General features: G+C 34.6%; 1 protein-coding gene, 2 long non-coding RNA genes and 1 pseudogene across 3 annotated transcripts; 2 read left to right on the top strand and 2 right to left on the bottom strand.

Moving 5' to 3' along the window:
• Positions 1 to 19: 19 nt before the first annotated feature.
• LOC125584227 lies at positions 20 to 1,242 on the top strand (annotated as a pseudogene).
• Positions 1,243 to 6,590: 5,348 nt separating this feature from the next.
• LOC106384457 lies at positions 6,591 to 7,356 on the bottom strand. The gene is made up of 3 exons (XR_007323696.1): positions 7,232 to 7,356; positions 7,038 to 7,136; positions 6,591 to 6,930 (listed from the first exon to the last, which is right to left on the bottom strand). It is a non-coding gene; the product is annotated as an uncharacterized LOC106384457 (long non-coding RNA).
• A 72-nt stretch (positions 7,357 to 7,428) lies between these two features.
• Positions 7,429 to 8,678, bottom strand: LOC111210498. The gene is made up of 5 exons (XR_002661823.2): positions 8,203 to 8,678; positions 7,967 to 8,055; positions 7,820 to 7,865; positions 7,684 to 7,740; positions 7,429 to 7,596 (listed from the first exon to the last, which is right to left on the bottom strand). It is a non-coding gene; the product is annotated as an uncharacterized LOC111210498 (long non-coding RNA).
• A 2,381-nt stretch (positions 8,679 to 11,059) lies between these two features.
• On the top strand, positions 11,060 to 14,459 carry LOC106397151 (sugar transporter ERD6-like 6). Its single transcript, XM_013837718.3, has 17 exons — positions 11,060 to 11,576; positions 11,679 to 11,741; positions 11,840 to 11,929; positions 12,018 to 12,077; positions 12,143 to 12,208; positions 12,310 to 12,375; positions 12,462 to 12,537; positions 12,619 to 12,683; positions 12,766 to 12,858; positions 12,943 to 13,026; positions 13,114 to 13,198; positions 13,276 to 13,385; positions 13,466 to 13,525; positions 13,618 to 13,683; positions 13,770 to 13,829; positions 13,921 to 14,035; positions 14,124 to 14,459. Exons 1-17 carry the CDS (start codon positions 11,382 to 11,384, stop codon positions 14,234 to 14,236), a joined length of 1,467 nt encoding a protein of 488 aa, XP_013693172.2. The 5' UTR covers positions 11,060 to 11,381; the 3' UTR covers positions 14,237 to 14,459.
• Positions 14,460 to 22,032: the final 7,573 nt, after the last annotated feature.

Here is a 22,032-nt window from a genome sequence, read left to right as displayed (position 1 = left end):
GTGTGGAGGACAATGAAGAATGAAGAATCTGTTGCCTTACTGTTATAGTGACAGAGGCAAGAAACCAAACAGTAGTTTTCATCTACTATATTGTCTTCAAACTGATAATAGAAGATACCAAGGCTAATGCATCATCAAAAGGGTTCTTTTCCTTTTCTTCCATGTGACTATGATTTGTTAGTGTGTTTTGACAACTCAACACAACAATGACATAACATCCTCTGTTCGTTGACTTTTCCTCATAAGAAGACTAATGCATTATCAACTTCGTTATTATAATAATAACTAGTCCTTAATTCACAAAGCAAGTATTCAGATTACAACAAAAAATAGTGACTTGGATGAGAAAAGCACCACTTATCATGTTGTGTCTTGGTCTTCTTTTGTAACGCGCTTTCAACGAGAGTGGCTTTCACGCTCCAACGTCCTCTGTAAGGGCTGTTTTGACCAAAAAAAAATAGTGGGTCTTCATTAGCATAAACTAGATTGATTGGGTCTTCGATTTGGGCCCAATAAAAATAATTTAAGTTCCAAAAGACAGAAAAGTCTTTGATCTGCCAAGGAAAAAAATGTTTGATAATTTGATCTAAATACCAAACTTACTCATTTTGCTACCAACACAAATAAATATCAAACTCACATTGACGAGCCATTTTAGTATTACTTTTTGTCAACATTATATTGTCGTGTATATGCCGTTTAATGTTAACGGTGATCAAAACTTTGTCTTTAAACTTTGTCGTAAGGACACGAGCCGGAGAAGCTCACACAACTCCACTTCTACTTCCATGACGTAATCTCCGGTGACAAACCCATATCGCCATCAGAGTTACAAACTCCTTGGCCATCTCGTGTGGTGTGATTGTGTTGCCGATAACCTGTTGATCACCTAGGGACTCGACCTGAGCTCCAAGGACGTCGGGAGAGCTCAGGGATGTACGCATCGACGGATATGAACACCTTAAGCTTCACAATGGTCTTTAACTTGGTGTTCACGGAAGGAGAGTTGAACGGCATCACCGTCTCGATGTACGGACGGAATCCTATACTGATAAAGGTGAGAGAGTTTCCGATCTTAGGAGGCAGTGGTGCGTTCGAGTTCGCTAGAGACCATGCACAGGCAGAGACTTATAAGCTTAATGGTTTTGATGTCATGGTCGAGTATAATGTCTTTATTTGGTATTAATTGTTTCTTTTTTTTCTGAACAACTATTAATTGTTTCTTTGAAACTGTTTGTTGCTGTTATTGTTCTTCTCGTAGTTGTGAAATGTTTAAAAGAAGGAAAATAAAAACACCAAAACGAACATCATGATGAGTGCTGAGCTATTCAATAACAAAAACCAAGCCCCAACACTGATCTTCTCAGCTCGACCTGTCCCAGTACAATTACGGGAGAAGGATCATGAGTAGGTTATGGTTCTCTCGCCTTGGGGCGACGAATATGCAACTTTTTATTCTGTCTCTATTTGAATGATTGATTCTAGGATGTCTTGGATTTGATATCAAAAAACGAGATAGAAGAGTGATGAGAGGAAATCAATTTTGGAATTAGGTATTTTGATTCAGGAATTTTGTTCTGTGTTCTAATTTAAAACAAAAGTTTTCAATCACCGTTAACATTAAAAGCCATATACACGACAATATATGTTTGACAAAAAGTAATACTAAAATGGCTCGGTCAAAATAAGTTTGGTGTTTATTTGAGTTATTGAAGAGTTTGTATTTCTTTTGGCAAACAAAAACAAGTTTGGTATTTAAATGACACAGTTTTTTCGATCTTAAAACGTTGTGTGTTAATTTATTTTGTCCTTTAATTTGATTGAGTAATTTTTTGGTTAATTTTTTTTGCTTAATGTTATGATCATTTTTACAATGAGGGTTAAAGAATAAAATATCTAATGACGAAGGGACTATTGTACCGGTGAGAAACGAGGAAACAGAAGACTTTATCAAATGTTAGCTAAGTACAACAGTATTATAGTATACAAGACATATAAAAAATTATAAGTGATGAATGCAGACAGTAGTATCAGATCACAAAGACGTGTTTGGTATGATATGATACTTTGTCTTTGTCTGTCATGGCCTTCTCTTAGCTCACATTTATCTCGTTTTGCCTTATATATTTCTTACCAAACAACAAAATTTTAAACCGTTTTGGTTTAGTTTAAAATCATAAACAACATATTATATTATGTCTCATGTATCTTGAAGAATTAAAGATTCCATATCATCATATAAACACATTTTTGACAGGTCAGATAGCTAGTTACAAATATAAACAGTAATTGTTTTGGATTTGTAGTGATTGTTAAAATTTTCAAATTCTATTATTATTGGTTGGTGAATTCTAAGATTCTTACTAAAATCTAGTGTTATTGGTTTGATGATTGTTTAATGACTTATAAAATCTCTTGTTATTCAAAAAGTTTGGTTTTTAATGATTCTAAGTTTCTATCAAATCTAGAGTTATTGGGAATTGAATTCTAGATAATTTTACTTATAAGACAAAACTTCAAAAATCTTGCATATTTTCTCTAGATTCTTAAAATCCTTGAATTAGAACATTTTCATAAATTTTTAAAATATGAAATACTCTTTATAACTCTTTACAAATTTAACAAATATCTTGACTTTTAGAATCAACCAACTCTATAAAAATTCTACTCCTACTAACCCCCCTGAGTTAATTGAATTTGAAGATGAGAAAAAAGTTTATTGAATTTCAATAATATAAGTTGGAAATGGTATGAAATAATTGATGCATGATTAATTAAACTAGGGATTTTCCCGGGCTACGCCCGGGTCTGGACAAATATATTTGTATTTAACATAGTAATGCATATAATATATATTGTGGTCAAATTACAAAATTATAAATTGGATTTGATAGGATTAAAACTTAATTTTTGTATTTTTAATATCTAAAACTACATGTGGGATACATGATGGTGAATGAAAATGCAAATGAATAAAGTTAACTAAGATTTATTGCCTTCACTCATACCCAAGCATTAGAGACGCCAATGGCTGATGCTTGATGGCACGAATATGACAATACACAACACTAAAGAGACAATGCATGGATTATTTCATGATTTGTGTATTGTTGATACATGAGTTCTCTATCCATTTAATCCGTAGTAATCTATCATCGTACGCTATAAACTCACTCAGGAGTTACAAAAAAAAACTTAACACCATTTGAAATTGTTGTAGAAATAGAGAAGGTAAGATTGAAGGAATCATTCACAAAGTGAGTGTGGAGAAAGTGGAGAATCTGCGAGTTGAGTTCATGCCATTGAAATGAAGCTTTATACACTATCATTAGCCTCAAGGAAAAATGTCTGTTATGAAAATATGATCATGTTGATATATGTATTTAATATTTTATTTTATGTTAGGTTTAAGTATATTTATTTAAATTTAGCGCTAACTATAATGGAAAAAAGCAAATTAGAGTGCGGGTACTTGCCACACCCCCTCTTGCGGTAAATACTAATTTTTATTCACTGTTTTCGATTAGTTTTAAAATATGTAGTAAAGTAAATTGGGTTTTTGTGTTTGTCTTTGTTGTAATATTGGTTTGTAATGTATTATGTCTTGTAATCTTTTTACTCTCATGTGTCATATATTCATTTATATTTTTCATTTTAAATGTTTATGTTTCGGTGAATAAAGAACATATACTTATTTATTTAAGAGGAGATATTATAACAACGAATTTTATTTTTTATTTTAATAATATTACATTTCTGGTTGCAGGAATACTATAACATATGTATTTATATAAGAAAATGCATTTTTGAATTCAATAAATGTCACATTTTATTTTCTTCTGAAGTTGATGCCCATTTACAATTATGTATCATTTTAAATATACTCCCTTCGTTTCAATATAGGTAATGTTTTAGATGATTGTTTTTGTTTCACAATAGATGATAGTTTAACATATCTATGTAACTTTAAATTTATCAAAAAATGTGTAGCCAATTGTGTTTTTATTTTTTTTGTTTATAATTAAGTAAATTAATTTTAAATTATATTTCAATGATTTCTTGTTTAGAAAAAAAAATTTCTTAATATGTGTGCAAATGACCAAAACTTCATCTACTATAAAACAGAGGGAGTAATAGTTAGACTTGTGAAGTTCAAATTCTCCCAAACCACCGGATACAACATTTGCTTTATCAGATTAGAATTTTGCTCCTGGTATAAAAGTGAATATTAATTTTTATTTCTTGTTTTTAAATGTGATTAATATTATAATTGATAGTAGGATTTCATTTGTTGTGAAAGTACATTTATATATTTTTGGATTAACACTTCTAACCAGTCGGTTTATTGTTTCTTTGTATATTTATTTCTTATGTATCACATAAGAATATTTGTCAATCTCGCCCTTTCGACTGCTTGCTTTATGTGTTTATGGTTCAGTATTTTGTGGATACATATCGTTATTTTATGTTTGACTTGTATATTAACGTTTATTTGTGGTTATTATATGTAATTGTTTTGTGGGAATGATCGATACACAATGATTAATTACTTAGGTGCTTATCTTTTACTGATTTTAGTGAAATCAATTATTCGGGTTAACTTTGGGGAGTATATAGATACTGGTTTTATTATTTTGTTGTTGTCGTAAATTGTCGTCTAAATTTTTATTTGAATCAATTTAAAATGTTTTGTTATCTAGCTTTTGGTTCATCTTATTTATTCTTTTCGTATTTTGGCCATAATCTTTGTTTTGAATGTCTTTTCCCACTTTTTCATTTTTTATTTCATTTGTTATCTTTTTCATTTCAGCCTCGTCTATGATGTTCAGACCGTGCCTAGGTCTAGCTCTACCAGTACTTTTAGTTTTTGGTATTTATTGCTGAGTTTTAAAGATTATATGTTGATTCCAATACCATGGCGTTAAATTCAAGCCGATTGTCTTCATAATCTTTGCCGGAAATGACATTATGATTGAGGCGACCATTTAGTATAAGACTGTGAGATGGACTAAAATACACAGATGTATTATGTTGTGTGTCTGATTAGAGCTTGATTTTGTTGTGATATTGAATTCATATTTTCAATTTATGTAAGATAAGAAAACAGAACTGCTTTCCTAAACCATTCAAGCGATAAGTCCAAATTAATTAGTCATGTTTAAGACCAAACCAAAAAAATATTATAAAGTAGAGCAAATTTAAACGTTGGTGTTGTGTTGTTTCTATCTATAAAAGAGTGACTCATGTTTGGGAATTCCTTTTGAGATTGCGAAGTGGATTCGCCGAGTTAGGGATGAACGGTCGGGTACCCATTCGAGTTCGGTTCGGGTCTATTCGAGTTTGGGTTTTTGAATTCAAAGATTTCATCCCCATTTGGATATTTCTAAATTTTGGTTCGGGTTCGGTTCCGGTTCAGATCTTTGTGGGCTCGGTTCGGGTTAGAGTTCGGATAACAAATTTAAATTATTTTTTAATTTTTAAAATTTATTATATGCTTAAATCTTCTCAAAATCTATAAATAAATTAAAATATTGCATATAAAGTTGAATAACATATGTCAAAATACCTAAAAATTAACATATAAATTGGCTTAATTCGAATATTTGAATAAGAAATCAATAGATATTTCAAGAATTTTGGTGTTTTGAATATATTTCTATCTATAAAAGAGTGACTCATGTTTGGCAATTCCTTTTGAGATTGCAAAGTGGATTAGCCGAGTTAGGGATGAACGGTCGGGTACCCATTCGAGTTCGGTTCGGGTCTATTCGAGTTTTGGTTTTTGAATTCGAAGATTTCATCCCCATTTGGATATTTCTAAATTTTGGTTCAGTTTCGGTTCCGGTTCGGATCTTTGCGGGTTCGGATAACAAATTTAAATTATTTTTTAATTTTTAAAATTTATTATATGCTTAAATCTTCTCAAAATCTATAAATAAATTAATATATTACATATAAAATTGAATAACATATGTCAAAATACCTAAAAATTAACATATAAATTGGCTTGATTTGAATATTTGAATAAGAAATCAATAGACATTTCAAGAATTTTGGTGTTTTGAATATATTTTAGCTATTTTAGATATTTAATTTTGACTATTTATATATTTTCAAATATTTTGGACAACTTAAAAGTATCTTATATATTTGGACATTAAATCTAAAAATAAGTAATATATGTAGGTATATAAATCTATTTTGGATACATTCGGATATTCGAAATGCATCTGTCAGGTTTTGTAAGTGTTTGTTGATATATGGATGGATTGTTTTGGGATTTGTTTGTTTATTGGACTTACGTAGGTATGTGTATATATTCTTATTATGGTGTTAAAAATGTTGTTTTAACTGTAGCCTACTATGGCTATCTAGTTTGTTTGCATTTATTTTCATCTTATCATCGCAAATTCCTTTTCAAAGAGAAAGAAAAACAAAATCAAGAGCTTTATGCTCTCAACCTATATGCATGGATACAGAGCTGACATTTATGCAATTTTTTCTGAGTTACGTTTCTTTACGAAAGTCTATGTAAACATGTAGTGATGTATTTAGTTGTGGACATTATCGATATGCAAAATGCCGTCAACAGACTCAACACTGCCTTTTTAATATAAAAAATTAGTAATTGTCCTCTTTGTGGGAGAGACTTAGCCAGAAATTTAAGAGAAAAATCAAAGTTGAAAATCATATATAATCGATTCAAATCATAGCAAGTTAGGAAATTCGAAACAGACGAAAGCTAAGTGGGGTTGACAGCAGGACGGGCTTGGAACTATCACTCACACGTGCGTTTGCGACTATTCTCTATCGCTTCAAAACCGGGAGGATTTGGTTCATCGTCTCCTGCTGCAGCAGTGTTGCTGGCAGATGCAGCTGTTTCTCCACCTTCCCCTTCAACAACTGGGGCTTGGTTGTTGCTGCTACTCTCTGAGATAGTTGTAAATGTGTTATTTCAAATTAGCAAGAAGAAAACGTTTTGGTTTGGTTGTCAAAGAAGCTATTTTCTCTTATTGTAGAGACGGTGAAAAAGGTACGATGGTTTGATGTGAAAATGTATGAAGTGACACGTATTATTCCTTTCTAGCAAGCTCTTCAAGACATGTCGGTAGTTCCTGCCCTCCAACGCCATTCATCTGTAGTTTGTTTCAGGGTTTAGAGGCATTCAGGGTGACTGTAACAATTGTAAATATAGACAAATGTAGCGTGTAGGTGAAAGAGAAAAACATACAGCTCATGACCCACCCAGATCAGCAGCATCTCTCTTAGCGAGCTTAGTTTTCTCCATGTCGAAGACCACAAACATAGCATTATCGTTGCCGTCATCAACTGATAGCTCGACACGGTACCTCTGCAAAAAGGTTTGGAAAAATAAACATCCTTTTAAAACTCAGTGTTATCTAAACTGTGTGTGAGAATGTAAATTGCATGCCTGGGTAACACCGGTAACGTTGGGAGAAACGCATTTGTTGCAACGAAGAGAAGTGCCACATTTGTCCAACTTCTGTTGCACCCGATGCAAGCAACGAACGGCCTGCCATTCTGGTGGAGGACCTCAACAATCGGCGCTTTGCAAATGAAATCAGCTTCTCGCGTCTTCACAAAGTCAATACAGTTACGATAGCAAATGCTATTTTCAAGTGACAAAGGACAATTAAACTATAGTGTAAGCCTGAGCGCTACCTGCTGATTAGAGTTGGAGATGAAAGTGTTCCGATCTCTCCTGCTGCACCTCCCAAGCTGAAGACAGCATGTATTATGCAGAATATTAACAGACATTTAAATCTGAGTCTTAGCGCTATAAAGAATGAGTTGTAACCTGGCTGTGAACTCTCTCATGGCAGGAATTTCTGAAGCATAAATTCCTGAAGGTTAATCACATGAGTAGCGGTTAGGCGTTCATCAATACGTGTTTGAGAGATGAAACATAATATTGTACATATTTGTGCATCTTGCAACTTCATACCTATCAAGTTTTATAATGGAACCGTCCACTAAAGATGGACGGTAGTGATCGGCGCGAGCAGATGGGATGAATCTTTGAATCACCTAATTCTGCGTATGCAATCAATAGAAGAAGTCAACATTTGTTTTTCAACATCTCTTTACAATCCAAGCTTTATATCATGCGCAGTGTAGATTTTTTTTAATTTAAAAACTAAGATAGAATAAATCATGCTTTACATTGTGAAAAGACCATACCTTTTCATCAAGGAAAAGGAGGATGATTCCCGTAACCCCTTTTTTTTTATGTTGCGCGAATCCCAGCGAACCACAGAAAAGGAGGAGACGACCAACAATGTATTGGGAAGTCCTACCAAATCGGAGAGCATCAAAGGTTGAGTTATATCTGATTGGGCAACAACAACGTCAGAGGAATACATTCTTGAAGGAGGTGTCTGGCTTTTGGCAAGTAGATGAAAGATTAGAAGGTGTCGGTGTAGGGGGATTGGAATCGCAAACTTCTCTTATTTATAGGGTTTGAGTTATCCTTTTGGTTTCAAATCGAATAAAGCTTGGATTGTAAAGAAAGGCAGACAAAGAGTTTGTGGGAGTAAAAAATTGTACGCTGAGAGAAAGGAAGATGAACATGAAGACCATCTTTATTGGGAAAAAAAGGAAGAGGAAACGTAGATGATATTCGCGAGACAGAGAATATAATGATGATGTGGCACTATAATTTATTTTTATTGGCTAATTTTTTAATCTGAGGTGGCATCCCTCTCCTTTGAGGATATATTGCTTTTAGTATAGTATAGATGTGTACATGAGTAGTGTATAATATTCACAGATTGACAAGTTAATGTAATAAAGAGATCATGATTTTATTCATGATGTTGTGGAAAAATCTACATATTTTATTCTTCCTCGATATGATGCCACACGGATAAAAATGAATAAAAATGATTTGTGGCGATTGGAAAAATTCACACTGAAGACTTGTAGATCGAACTTCTTTTGTTTAAAGAAAGGACATTTCTTATATGAATTAGTTTTTTTTTTTTTTTTTTTTTTTATAACCGTGGAGATCCGGCGACCGAGGTCAACCGACTAGTTCCACGAGGTCCACGACACTCCAAGTATTCTTGCGATTTAATGCTAGTCCGGGTGGTCACACGGAATTTCGAAGTTTGGGGCTTTTGCTCCCTCAAGACTACTAATTCACCACCACGTGGTTTATATGAATTAGTTAGTAGCTACAAATGTGTTCAAAAAAAGAAAGAAGTTAGTAGCTACAAATCATTTTCTTATAAGTATCATATTATTTACAAATAATTATAATCAGACTTTTTCTGTATACATATCTACATGACTTCAAACAACCGATTATGTTGTCTGGATTCAAACAAGATTTTTATTGCTTCTATTCATTATTTTTTTCCATTAAATTTATTTTCTGATATACTTCTTTTTATTTCTGATACGCATTTGCATTAGTGATGTCAGTAAGACGTGGATGTCTTATCCAAAGAATTAAAAATCATTAAATTATTTTAAAAACATTTCCTTCAGTTAATTATTGTAGTTATCTGTAGTATCATATTTTCCAAATTAAAACTCGTCAAATAATACTAGCCGGTAGAGATGTCAAACAGGTTTACCGATCCCGTTCCGTTCTGTACCGCAGCGGGTTAGTCGTCGAGCGGGTTACAGCGGGCCTGTTCCGCGCGGGCTGCGGTCTTCAAAATGCCGGCCCAAACCCGTACCGCAAAATATATAGGTCTTCGCGGGCCGTCCCGCGGGACACCTCCTTATCAAACCGCCTACTACAGTTTGTTTCATGAATGCTCAAGTATAAGAGTTGTGTAAGAGAGTTGAAGAGAGCTCATTTAGCTTCACTAAAGACTTATCAAAATCAATGCCACAAAGTTCCGTTTGTGCTTGCGTTCTTGAGTTAAAAGCCTTCTTTTGTTATCAGCATAAGCTTTTGTTGAGTTTGAATCTGATTGAGTTGTTATCTTTGTAATAAGTTGGCTCAAGTGTTTTATGTCTTCATCAAACCATCTCTCTTTTTAATTATTTGGATTGCAAAGAAAATCGTGAATCACTTTACCAAATTATACAAGTGACGTGTTATACAACTAACTTTTCTCCTAAACAACACCACTGTAACCAAATTTAATTTAAGAAAAACACCACTTCACAATACTGAAAACAAAACCAATCAACTTAAACAAGAAATATCACATTGTAATAAAGCAATTCATAGTTGTGTGTAATAAAAAGAGAAAACCAAATCAAAACAACACCAGAGCTCGAATCGGCATCGCCACCAGAGCTCGAATCGTCATCGCTGGAGCTGGAGTCGTTATCGTCGGAGCTCGAATCATCATCACCGGAGCTCGAATCATGCATCATCGCCGGAACTCCTTATGTTTTATGGGGAAAAAGTCATAAGAATTGTTCTCTCTCTCTCTCTCTCTCGATGTTTTAGGCGAAAGCAGAAATGGGGACTTAGGGTTGCGGGTCTTCAAAATCCTGCGGGTTAAGCCCATCCCGCTTTCGACCCGTCCTGCTTTTGACCCGTCCCGCTTTTGACCCGTCCCGCTTTGAACCTGTCCCGCGAGGCCCGCAATTTTGCGGGCTTACCAAATGGAGGTCCAATCCCGTCCCGCAGCAAGCCTTTACGGGCCAAGCCCGCGGTCCAGGTCCTTGATTGCCATCCCTACTAGCTGGTCTTCAAAGATTGGATCTTTCCTAAAGTTTCACAAAATAGTACTTATAATGTTTTATATCAATAGATTTTTTTTTAGCTCTTCACACATATTTATAAATACATAAGTTTATGATTAATAGTTTTAATAACATTAAATCAATATAAATTTGATAAACCCAGTTATTTTAAAAATACAATATATTATTACTAAATAACTTTTTTAATATGTCTGATTTAAAAAAAATGTTTTTCTTTTAGAAATAGAAATATTAGTTTTTTAGAAATAGATTCCCTTGTGATTTTAGTAAATTTTTATTTTTGTAATGGTTACATATATTTATAGTTTAAGAAGAAAAAAGAAAGTGTACAGAAATAATTATCCATTTATCATTTTATCCAACACAAGAAAGAACCTTGGTTTTGTCTAAATTTGATTTACGCGAAGACCTTAACTTTGATCTAAAAAACCTCTGAAGCAGTCTCTCCAGCGAATAATCACTACATTACAGCCATACATACCCACATTCCCATTTTCTCCATTTTCTAAATAAGACGGCGTCCCTTAATAATCCCTTCGTATCCAAGTCTTTCCTCCTCGAACACCAATCTTGTAGATCCTCTAAACCGAACAAGAAAGTCCAACACCTTTCTCCGGTTTAGAATCTGCATTTTAACTTCGAAATCTCGAAGCTTTGGCTTGAGAGATTTAGACATAATCAAAAAGATGAGTTTCAGGGATGAAACAGAGGATGCGAGGAATGATCTGCGACGACCGTTCATCCACACGGGAAGCTGGTACCGGATGGGTTCGAGACAATCTAGTATGATGGGTTCGTCTCAGATTATTAAAGACAACTCAATCTCTGTTCTTGCTTGTGTTTTGATCGTTGCTCTTGGTCCTATTCAATTCGGATTCACTGTAAGAAAAAAAAAATCCAAACTTTTCCTCTGTTTTTTTTTGAAGAAAGGTTTGACCTTTTGATGTGAAACTCTGTTTTTGGTTGTGTCTTTTTGGGTTCAGTGTGGTTATTCTTCTCCAACACAAGCTGAAATCACCAAGGATCTTGGTTTAACTGTATCTGAGGTAATTAGACCAATGTCTCTATGTCTAGGCCTGTCTGTCTGTCTGGTTTCTATAATGGGCTTCTCTCATGACTTGGGTCTCTTGCTTCATGTATTTAGTACTCTGTGTTTGGTTCTCTGTCCAATGTGGGTGCTATGGTTGGTGCAATTGCCAGTGGTCAGATTGCAGAATACATTGGAAGAAAAGGGGTATGCTTTTGTTTTTGCTTGATTCATGATTATTCTGTTTTTGCTCTAAAAGAAAAAAAAAAGAACTTTTTTGTGTTGTCTTGGACAGTCTTTGATGATTGCTGCGATTCCCAATATCATTGGATGGCTTTGCATATCATTTGCAAAAGTGAGTATCTCTTGTCATTCAATTTCTCCATTCAGCTTCTCAACTCCATATCTGGTTTTGTGTAGGATACTTCTTTTCTTTACATGGGACGGCTTTTAGAAGGCTTTGGTGTTGGTATCATCTCTTACACGGTAACCACTCAACTCATCTAGTTTTTTTTTGTTCTTTTTTTGCTTATGGAAGTAACACGTTTGGTATATTATATGCAACTTTTTTTTTCAAATGGTCTTAGGTGCCTGTATATATAGCTGAGATAGCTCCACAAAACATGAGAGGAGGATTGGGTTCAGTTAACCAGGTTTGAGATACTCATCTTTTGTATTTTGATGAACCTGACACCTCTTCTATCCTAATTGTAGATTCCCTGTAATATATTTTCTATAGCTTTCTGTAACAATTGGAATAATGCTGGCCTACTTACTTGGACTCTTTGTTCCATGGAGAATTCTAGCAGTTCTAGGTAAAAGCCTGAGACCATTTTTTTTTCTTATATCTGTAAGGCTCTAAGCACTTTCTTGATTGTATTCCTTTTAACCTTTAGGGACATTGCCGTGCATAGTTCTTATACCAGGCCTCTTTTTCATCCCAGAGTCTCCTCGCTGGCTGGTACGCCTTAATTTTCTTTTTAGCTCAGTGCATGTTATGGTTAATCCACTTTGATGGGACGCTTTGTTTTTGTTAAATGTAGGCAAAGATGGGTATGACTGATGATTTTGAGACTTCATTACAAGTTCTTAGGGGATTTGAGACTGATATTACCGTTGAGGTTAATGAGATTAAGGTAAACTACTACTAAAAAAATGTTCTTGGTTTCAAAAGGTACCATGAAGACAGATGTTTGAACATTTTTTATGCAAATGTGCAGAGATCTGTAGCATCATCTACAAAGAGATCATCTACAGTTCGGTTTGTAGATCTCAAGCGCAGGAGATACTATTTCCCTCTTATGGTGCAGATACTTTTCCTTGGTTAATACTTTTTCTACCTTAAGAACCATTGTCATACACTCCCATGTTTTGTTGTGTGTGCAAAATAGGTTGGTATAGGGTTGCTTGTACTTCAACAACTCGGTGGAATCAATGGCGTCCTATTCTATTCTAGTACAATCTTTGAATCTGCAGGTACCCTTATAACACTTACTGCTTCTTGTTTCGTAGTATTACATAATCTAATATTCTTTGTGTGTTTTCAATCATAGGAGTTACATCGAGTAACGCAGCAACATTTGGGGTTGGTGCTATTCAAGTAGTGGCGACTGCAATATCAACATGGTTGGTGGACAAAGCAGGTCGTCGGCTTCTGCTTACCGTGAGTATCACTTCGTTAGTTTCATTATCTTTAAGACTTCTTCTTTGAAAACTAACGAGGCAAACGGAAATGTTTTCTAGATCTCTTCGGTTGGGATGACGATTAGCCTTGTGATTGTTGCAGCTGCTTTCTACCTTAAGGTACTTTAATTTCCGTAAACACACTAATGTTATCTTCTCCACCAATCCTGAGGTTTGACTCTTTTTGAGTTTTTAACATCTCTTTGTTATAGGGATTTGTGTCTCCTGATTCAGACATGTACAGTATGCTGAGCATCTTGTCAGTAGTTGGAGTAGTGGTAAGTTTGTTTTTGTTATGTATTGAAACTTTCTTGATGCATTGAGCTTTATTGTCTTTGCTTTTAACTCTTTTAAATCATTACAGGCAATGGTTGTTTCTTTCTCATTGGGAATGGGACCAATCCCATGGCTCATTATGTCTGAGGTATAGAGTTGGTTTTAGAAGTTAGAACTTAAAAAGCTTTATGAAACTACTTTTTGATTGCTTTGTTGTTGTTGTTGTTGTGATAAAACAGATCCTTCCTGTGAACATAAAGGGTTTAGCTGGGAGTATAGCAACTTTAGCCAATTGGTTCTTCTCTTGGTTGATCACCATGACTGCTAACTTGCTCTTAGCCTGGAGCAGCGGAGGTTTCTCCCTCTCTCTTTCTCTCTTCTTCTTTTCTCTCTGTCAGCATAGATCATCTTCTTGATGTGGTTTTTGGTTATTTTTGGACAGCAACTTTCACGATATACGGAGTGGTTTGTGCATTCACAGTGGTGTTTGTGACTCTGTGGGTTCCTGAGACCAAAGGGAAAACGCTTGAAGAACTTCAAGCCTTATTCAGATGAGAAGACTTAAAACAAGTTCATTCTTTGTAGTTATCTCTCTCTACATCTCTGTTTTGGACAAGAACGGAAGAAGAAACAAAGAAGTGTGAGATTTTTCCAGCTGTTGGGCTGAGAAGTTACTAAGATTTGTTTGTTTGTTATGTGTCAATAATCTTTTGTTACAATGTATATGACCACACTTTCAAGTTTTTTTTGTTTGTAATTTGATCAAGTTATTCTCATAGACTACAGATTATGCATTGCCAGAAATGAACAATGATGATCTAGAATTTTTAACTTTACAGGTTATTTGTTGATGCAATGTTCCTCCAGAAAAATACTCGAAACTAGTTTAAAATCTGGTTTGTAAGGATTTAATTTCAAGTTGTTAAATAGTTTCTTGAAAGCTTATGTGACAAAGAAGGCATATTTGGTGAAACCAGAGTGACAAAGATGAATCAGATGGAACGTAAAATAAGTCTAATATTTAAAATGGGCCTTGTTGGGCCTAGTTTAAAACTCTCTTGAGCCTACATTTGAAACTCAAATGAAACCTTGAGGAGAAAGTTAAATCGTGTGATTAAAAGCATGACACGTGGAAAAACACTCACCGTACAATTAAAAATGTATCCGTTGCGATACTTTGTTAAAGCGTATATATCAGAGGGATCCACGGTTCTTCACTTCTTAGAGGGTGTTAGAGTTTTCTCTATCGAATTGTCTGGAGATAACTCTTTTTCAAAGACTTTTTACAAGCGGAAGTTCACGGCATTCTTAAAATAGTAAGTTCTTTCTCCTCTTCGATTTCTCTTGATGGTGAATTTGTCTTGTTGGGTTCTTATTTAATTAGGGTTTGATGCAATCGATTGGGTTTTTACGATTTTGTTTTAGGGTTTCAAGTTTCCTTAATCGTTCATGTATTTATTGTTGCAGTGATCTTGGAAAGCGCCTGAATCCGTATGGAATCATCGTTGGGGTAACCCCTCTGTCTACGCGAATTGCTTTTGTTCTTCTATCGTTGATGGTGCTTTAGATTTGGGCTACTTGATGTTCTGTTATGGATGTTATCTATATCTTTACCACTTGAAATTGGTTTGTATAAAGCGATTGCTTGTATACATACGTTTCTTTCTTGTGCCGATTGCTTATGTATTCTTTGTACAAGTGGACAATTACATATCACTTTAGCCTAACTCTCTCTCTCTGTTTTTGTTTTACAGAATGTGGATGTGGAGAAACCATCATTGACAGATTGAAGATAAGTGTGAATCTTTGAGTTCAACGGCAACAATAAGCAGATAAGTTCTCTTACTGCTTTAGTCATTACGTTTTTTTTATCAGACTCCAAAAGATCATAGGCAGACACTAATCTAATAGTGTTCTAGCCAGATTCTTATTTTGGGGACATTGTCCCGAGTCCCTGTTGCGTGAAAGCTAGCTTAGTCCCAATACAAAATCTAAATCCATCTCCCTAGAAACTGTTGGTTGGTTGGTAGTGCAAAGAGATGTTTGGCGGGGGATGGATGGAGAGTAACACCTACTTTAGTACCCACGGCTTTTTACAAAACAACCATCGGCTTAAAATAGACTACGGCTATGGCTATGAAAGGACCATCGGCTTACAAAGTCTTTTAAGACAAAAGGCTATGAATTGGTTATGAGCTTGTTGGATGGATATAACGACCACGAGTGTTGAAAACTACTTGTCCCGAGTCCCGTTGCGTGAAACTGTTGGATGGACATAACGACCACAAGTGATGAAAACTACTTGTCCCGAGTCCCGTTGCGTGAAACTGTTGGATGGATATAACGACCACAAGTGTTGAAAAATAATTGTCCCAAGTCCCGTTGCGTGAAATAACGAACAAAGTTGTGAAAAGTAGTAAACCCACGGCTTTATTAATATTGGAATGCACGGTTTGAGAGAAGTCTTCAGACAAAGTCTACTTTAAATCTAAACCATGTCCATTGCTTAACCACAACTCAATGAAGCAAAGGATGTTTGAGGGTGTAAAGTGTGAGAAAATTTAGTACCCACGGCTTAAAAAACAAGTCTTTAGACAGAGACTCTGATTGTAAGAAAGTCTTTAGACAGAGACTGTATTCGTTACATTAGTACCCACGGCTTGCAAAAAAAATCATTTGACAAAAACTGTGATTGAGAACGTCCTCATCACATTTATACCCATGGCTTACAAAAAAAAAAGTCTTTAGACAGAGACTGATGAAAATGTATTCATCACATTAGTACCCACGGCTTAGAAAGTACCCACGGCTTAGAAAATACCAACGCCTGTGCCAAAAAAAGTTTAAGACAGGCTATGAGATCGTCCCAATTGCTCTAAAAACTATTGGTTCGTAGTGCATGTCTATGCGAGAGATGTTTGGGGATGGTAAGTAAAACTTACTTTCGTACCCACGGCTTTACAAAATGTCTTTAGACAGAACATGACTATGTCTAAGGCTATGAGATCGTTGAAAAAATTCCTTAACACAAAGGCTATGAATTGGTTTAAAATAACGATCACAAGTTCTGAAAAGTAAGTAAACCCACGGCTTTATCAATATTGGTATGTACAGTTTGAAAGAAGTCTTCAGACAAAGACTACTTTAAATATAAACCAGGTCCATTGCCTAACCACAGCTCTATGAAGCAAAGGATGTTTGAGGGTGCAAAGTGTGACACAATTTAGTACCAACGGCTTAAAAAACAAGTCTTTAGACAGAGACTGTGATTGTAAGAAAGTCTTTAGTACCCACGGCTTTTTACAAAACAACCATCGGCTTAAAATAGTCTTAAGACATAAAATGACTATGATTATGGCTATGACTATGAAATTGATGGATGGATAAAGAACCATCGGCTTGCAAAATGTCTTTAAGACAAAAGGCTATGAATTGGTTATGAGCTTGTTGGATGGAAATAACGACCACAAGTTATGAAAACTAATTGTCCCGAGTCCCGTTGCGTGAAACTGTTGGATGGAGGATATAACGACCACAAGTGATGAAAACTAATTGTCCCGAGTCTCGTTCACGAGTTTAGTACCCACGGCTTAAAAAAAACAAGTTTTTTGACAGAGACTGTGATTGAAAACGTCTTCGTCATGTTAGTACCAACGGCTTAAAAAAACAAGCCTAGTACCCACGGCATAAAAACAAGCCTTTAGACAGAGACTGTGATTGTAAGAAAGTCTTTAGACAAAGACTGTATTTATCACATTAGTAGCCACAGTTGCCAAAAAGGCTTTTACACAAAGACTGATTGAAAACGTCTTCATCACATTAGTACTCACGGCTTGCAAGAAAGTCTTTTGACAAAGACTGTGATTGAAAATGTCTTCATCGCATTTGTACCCACGGCTTACAAAAAAAAATCATTTGACAAAAACTGTGATTGAAAACGTCTTCATCATGTTAATACCAACGGCTTAAAAAGTACCCACGGCTTAGAAACAAGTCTTTAGACAGAGACTGTGATTGAAAACGTCTTCATCATGTTAATTAATACCAACGGCTTAAAAAAACAAGCCTAGTACCCACGGCTTAAAAACAACAAGTCTTTAGACAGAGACTGTGATTGTAAAAAAGTCTTTAGACAAAATTACATTAGTAGCCACAGTTGCAAAAAAGGCTTTTACACAAAGACTGATTGAAAACGTCTTCATCACATTAATTAGTACCCACGGCTTGCAAGAAAGTCTTTTGACAAAGACTGTGATTGAAAATGTCTTCATCGCATTTGTACCCACGGCTTTGCAATAAGTTCTAGACAAAGACTGTGAGTGAACACATCTTCATCACATTTTAGTACCTACGGCTTGTCAAAAAAAGTCTTAAGACAAAGACTGATTGAATATGTCTTCATCACATTTGCAAGAAAAACTCGTCTTCATCACATTAGTACCTAAGGCTTGCAACTGTGATTGAAAACGTCTTTGTGACATTAGTACCCACGGCGTGCATAAAAGGTCTTTTTGGCGAAGACTTCATCACAACAATACCCAAGGCTTGCATGAAAGTTCTTTAGACAAAAGACTTCTTTAAACTGTGATTAGTACCCACGGCTTGCAAGACAATATTTAGAGTGCAAAAGTCTTATGACAAGACTATGCATTGATTTTCAACTTTGTTGGATGGAAATAACGACCAACGGCTTTATAAAAGTCAATCAACGACTTAACATGGAGTCTCAAGGCAAATGCTATGAATTGAACACACAGCTTGCGAATCTTTCGTTGGATGGAAAAACGACCAACGGTTCAGAAAACGTCTTTTAAGGCACAAGACTACGAGTTGAAAAACATTAATAGTAGCCCACGACTTATAAAAGGTTGGATTCATTAAGTACTCACGGCTTATAAAAACAACTTTAGGCAAAAACTCTAAATCTAAACCAGATCCATTGCTTTATCCACAGCTCTATAAAGCAAAAGGATGTTTGAAGATGCCAAGTGTGACAAAATTTAGTACCCACGGCTTAAAAAAACAAATCTTTAGACAAAGACTGTGATTGAAAAAACGTTTTCATTACGTTAGTACCCACGGATTCAAAACAACTCTTGAGACAAAGACTGTGTGAATCATCAAATTAGTACCCACGGCTTGCGATAAAGGTCTCTAGACAAAGACTGTGATTGAATAAGTTTTCATCACGTTTGTACCCACGGCTTATGAAAATAGTATTAAGACAAAGGCTGGTTACTGAAAACAGATGCATGCCAAAAAGGTCTCTTTACACAAAGACTATGAATTGGTTTTGAACTTGTTGAATGGAAATAACGATCACAAGTTATGCAAACTAATTGGAAAATCTTGCTCCCACGGCTTTATTAAGGGTTTGAGAGAAGTCTTCAGACAAAGACTCTACATCTAAACCAGATCCATTACTTACACACAGCTTTAAAAGTCCAGCACCCACGGCTTAAAAAAACAAGTCTTTAGACAGAGACTGTGATTGTAAACGTATTTGTACCCTCGGCTTGCAAGAAAGGTCTTTAGACAAAGACAGTGATTGAAAACGTATTCATCACATTTGTACCAACGGCTTGCAAAAAGTCTTTAGACAGAAACTGTGATTGTAAACGTCTTCATCACAACAGTACCCACGGCTTTGCTAGAAAAAGATTGTGATTGAAAAAGTATTCATCACATTTGTACCCACAGCTTAGTAAAAAAGTTCTAGACAAAGACGGTGAGTGAACAAGTCTTCATCACATCAGTACCCACGGCTTGCCTAAAAATAAATTTTCAGACAAAGACTGAATGAAAATGTCTTCATCACATTTGAACTTGTTGGATAGAAAAAAAACATTCAGTCCCATAAAGCAAGCCTTAAGAAAAATACTATATATAACTTTATTTTACACTTATTGGGTAACTATGAGGCATTTTGCGTCAACTAAAGACTAATTAGATTTATGATTTCCTCAGGTTTTGTATGTGCTTCAGAAGACTCAGAGACGATTTCAAGTGTATCAGATTTCTTTGACAGGTATGTGCTTTTCAAAACTTGTTTGTTACTTAGTTGATACATTCAATTATGAAGTGAATACTAGTTACATTTGTTTAGGTATTGTTCATATTCTCATTGACGCTTGTTCAGGTATATGCTTTTCTTCACTTTTTCTCTTACAATTTGATATTCTTACATATGAATACAAACTAAGTAAGTGACAACGTTTCTCATTGATTTAGCATCCATGAGATTCTAAATACTGACTGCTAACATATCCATTGATGAGCAAGTAGATTTTTTTTTTCAATATTGGAACATTACATTGCGTTTACAATGTTTAATCTAAATAAGTGACAACGTTTCTCATTGATTTAGCATCCACGAGATTCTAAAAACTGACTGCTAACATATCCATTGATGAGCAAGTAGATTCTTTTTTAATATTGGAACATTACATTGTGTTTACAATGTTTAATCTCTGTTATCTTTAATTTGGTGCTTGGACGTATAAAGTATCTAGGAGTCTCTTGTAGATCAACATAGGTGAGAGACTCCTGTAAACTGTGGTAGTAGTTTTTTCTTTGAATCTTGAATGTTTTTTATTTGTGTCACGCGTTTAACCATCAGTGGTCATTCTAAACGTGTTAGAATCTCTTATTTCGTTGCTTGTATGTATTATAAGGTCTCTCATTTTATGAAATCAATGTATCTTGGATTCTCTGCTAAATCAACATAGGTTAGAGATTCCATCATGTTGTTAGTATCTATTTAGTTTGATGCTTTTATGAATAAGGTCTCCCTCTAGATAAACAAATGTAACTAATATATTTTAGAGTCCCTTGTAGAGCAACAGGCGAAAATCATATGGATTGTGTGAGTAGTTTCCTTGAATTTTGAATGTATCCGTTTTGTGTGTATGATCCTCGTTCTCTCAATGATCATTCTAAACTACGTTAGTATATGTATGTTGATTAGAAAAAGTTACTATTTTAAATCAGTTTGGTGTATGTATGTATTATAATGTATCTTATTTTTATGAGGTCACTTCTAGATCAACGTAGGTGAATGTGGTTGTAGTTTCCTTGGATATTGAACGTTTCTGCTTTGTGTTATATTCTTAAGTCTTAATCATTGTAAACATGTGAAATGAATTATTCACAACTCTGCATACTAAGCTAACGATTACTTTGTTAGATTCTATAAATTGTATACATGGACTTGAGTTTTTACAGTAACAGTGATTTTTATCTGTTATCAAGTCTATGAGTCTTGGCAATATTTTTGTCATTGGTCTAGTATTCGTGAGATTGTAGAAACTTATTGCTTGTTAATCCTTATAAAAAAAACATTATTTAAGCATCAGAATGTTTCTTAAAAAGTCTTTTCATATAATTACTAACTATCTGTAGAATTCTAAACTGATTGGTAATATATACTTTAATGAAAAGTTATATTTTATTTCGTGTTTATATTGTTACTTTGTTTGGTGCTTGAATGTATGATGTATCTTGCTGCTTGTCGTAATAGTTTTCTTGAATCTTGAGTGTTTAGGCTTTGTTTTATTACTCTAAACCCTTTGTGATCATTTCTAAACATGTGAAATGACAAGTTCACAATTCTCATATGCTGATGTTAATTACTTCGTTACACTCTATAATTGTTACAGACTATCCCTTGGTCTCCTAGTCTTACTCAGTTGATGAAGCTTGAAAATCTTTTGAATCCTTGTGTGTAGTTAGAATGTGCAATTCACCTTTCTTGATTTTCTAGGATTAATGTCAAATTCAAGAAATTAGAAGTATCTAAAGTCCTGTTGTAGCCATGTGGAATAGGTGCTCTGATATTATCTTCTATCTAAGGTTTTGTTTCGGTTAATAGGAACCGTTTTGTTCTTTAATAGGTGGTAGATTTGGAAGTTGTTGACTTTAGTTTATTACAAAATCCTCAAGTTTTTATTTTGTTGCTAAGGCAAAGTAACACTGAGTTACTATCACAGAAAATTATAGGAGTGTTTCTAAGAAACGGGCATATGTAATTGCTAAACTAATAAAGAGTCATGTTATAGATTATGACTACCGTATATAGATTCAACTGTAATGTTTAGTGAAAAAAATATATTACTTCTTTAAATAGACAATTTGAATTTCTTAATCATTTATGTGCATGAACAATCATGTTCTCTGTATGTTTTAACTTTTATAGCTTTGTGTTAGAAAGATCTGTCTCTTGCACTATGGTTGGTCATCCTATCGATATAGTCTATTGCTTGTTCTTGGCTTCGGATGATATTTACCAAATTTGACGTTTGCTTCTTGATTCTTTGAATATAATTAGTGTGGGTAAATTGATTAATTAGTTG

Source organism: Brassica napus, chromosome A2 (assembly GCF_020379485.1).
Source record: "Brassica napus cultivar Da-Ae chromosome A2, Da-Ae, whole genome shotgun sequence".
NCBI lineage: Eukaryota > Viridiplantae > Streptophyta > Magnoliopsida > Brassicales > Brassicaceae > Brassica > Brassica napus.
The sequence above is the reverse complement of the archived record's forward strand: the minus strand, read 5'-3'. Positions and strand labels throughout refer to the sequence as shown.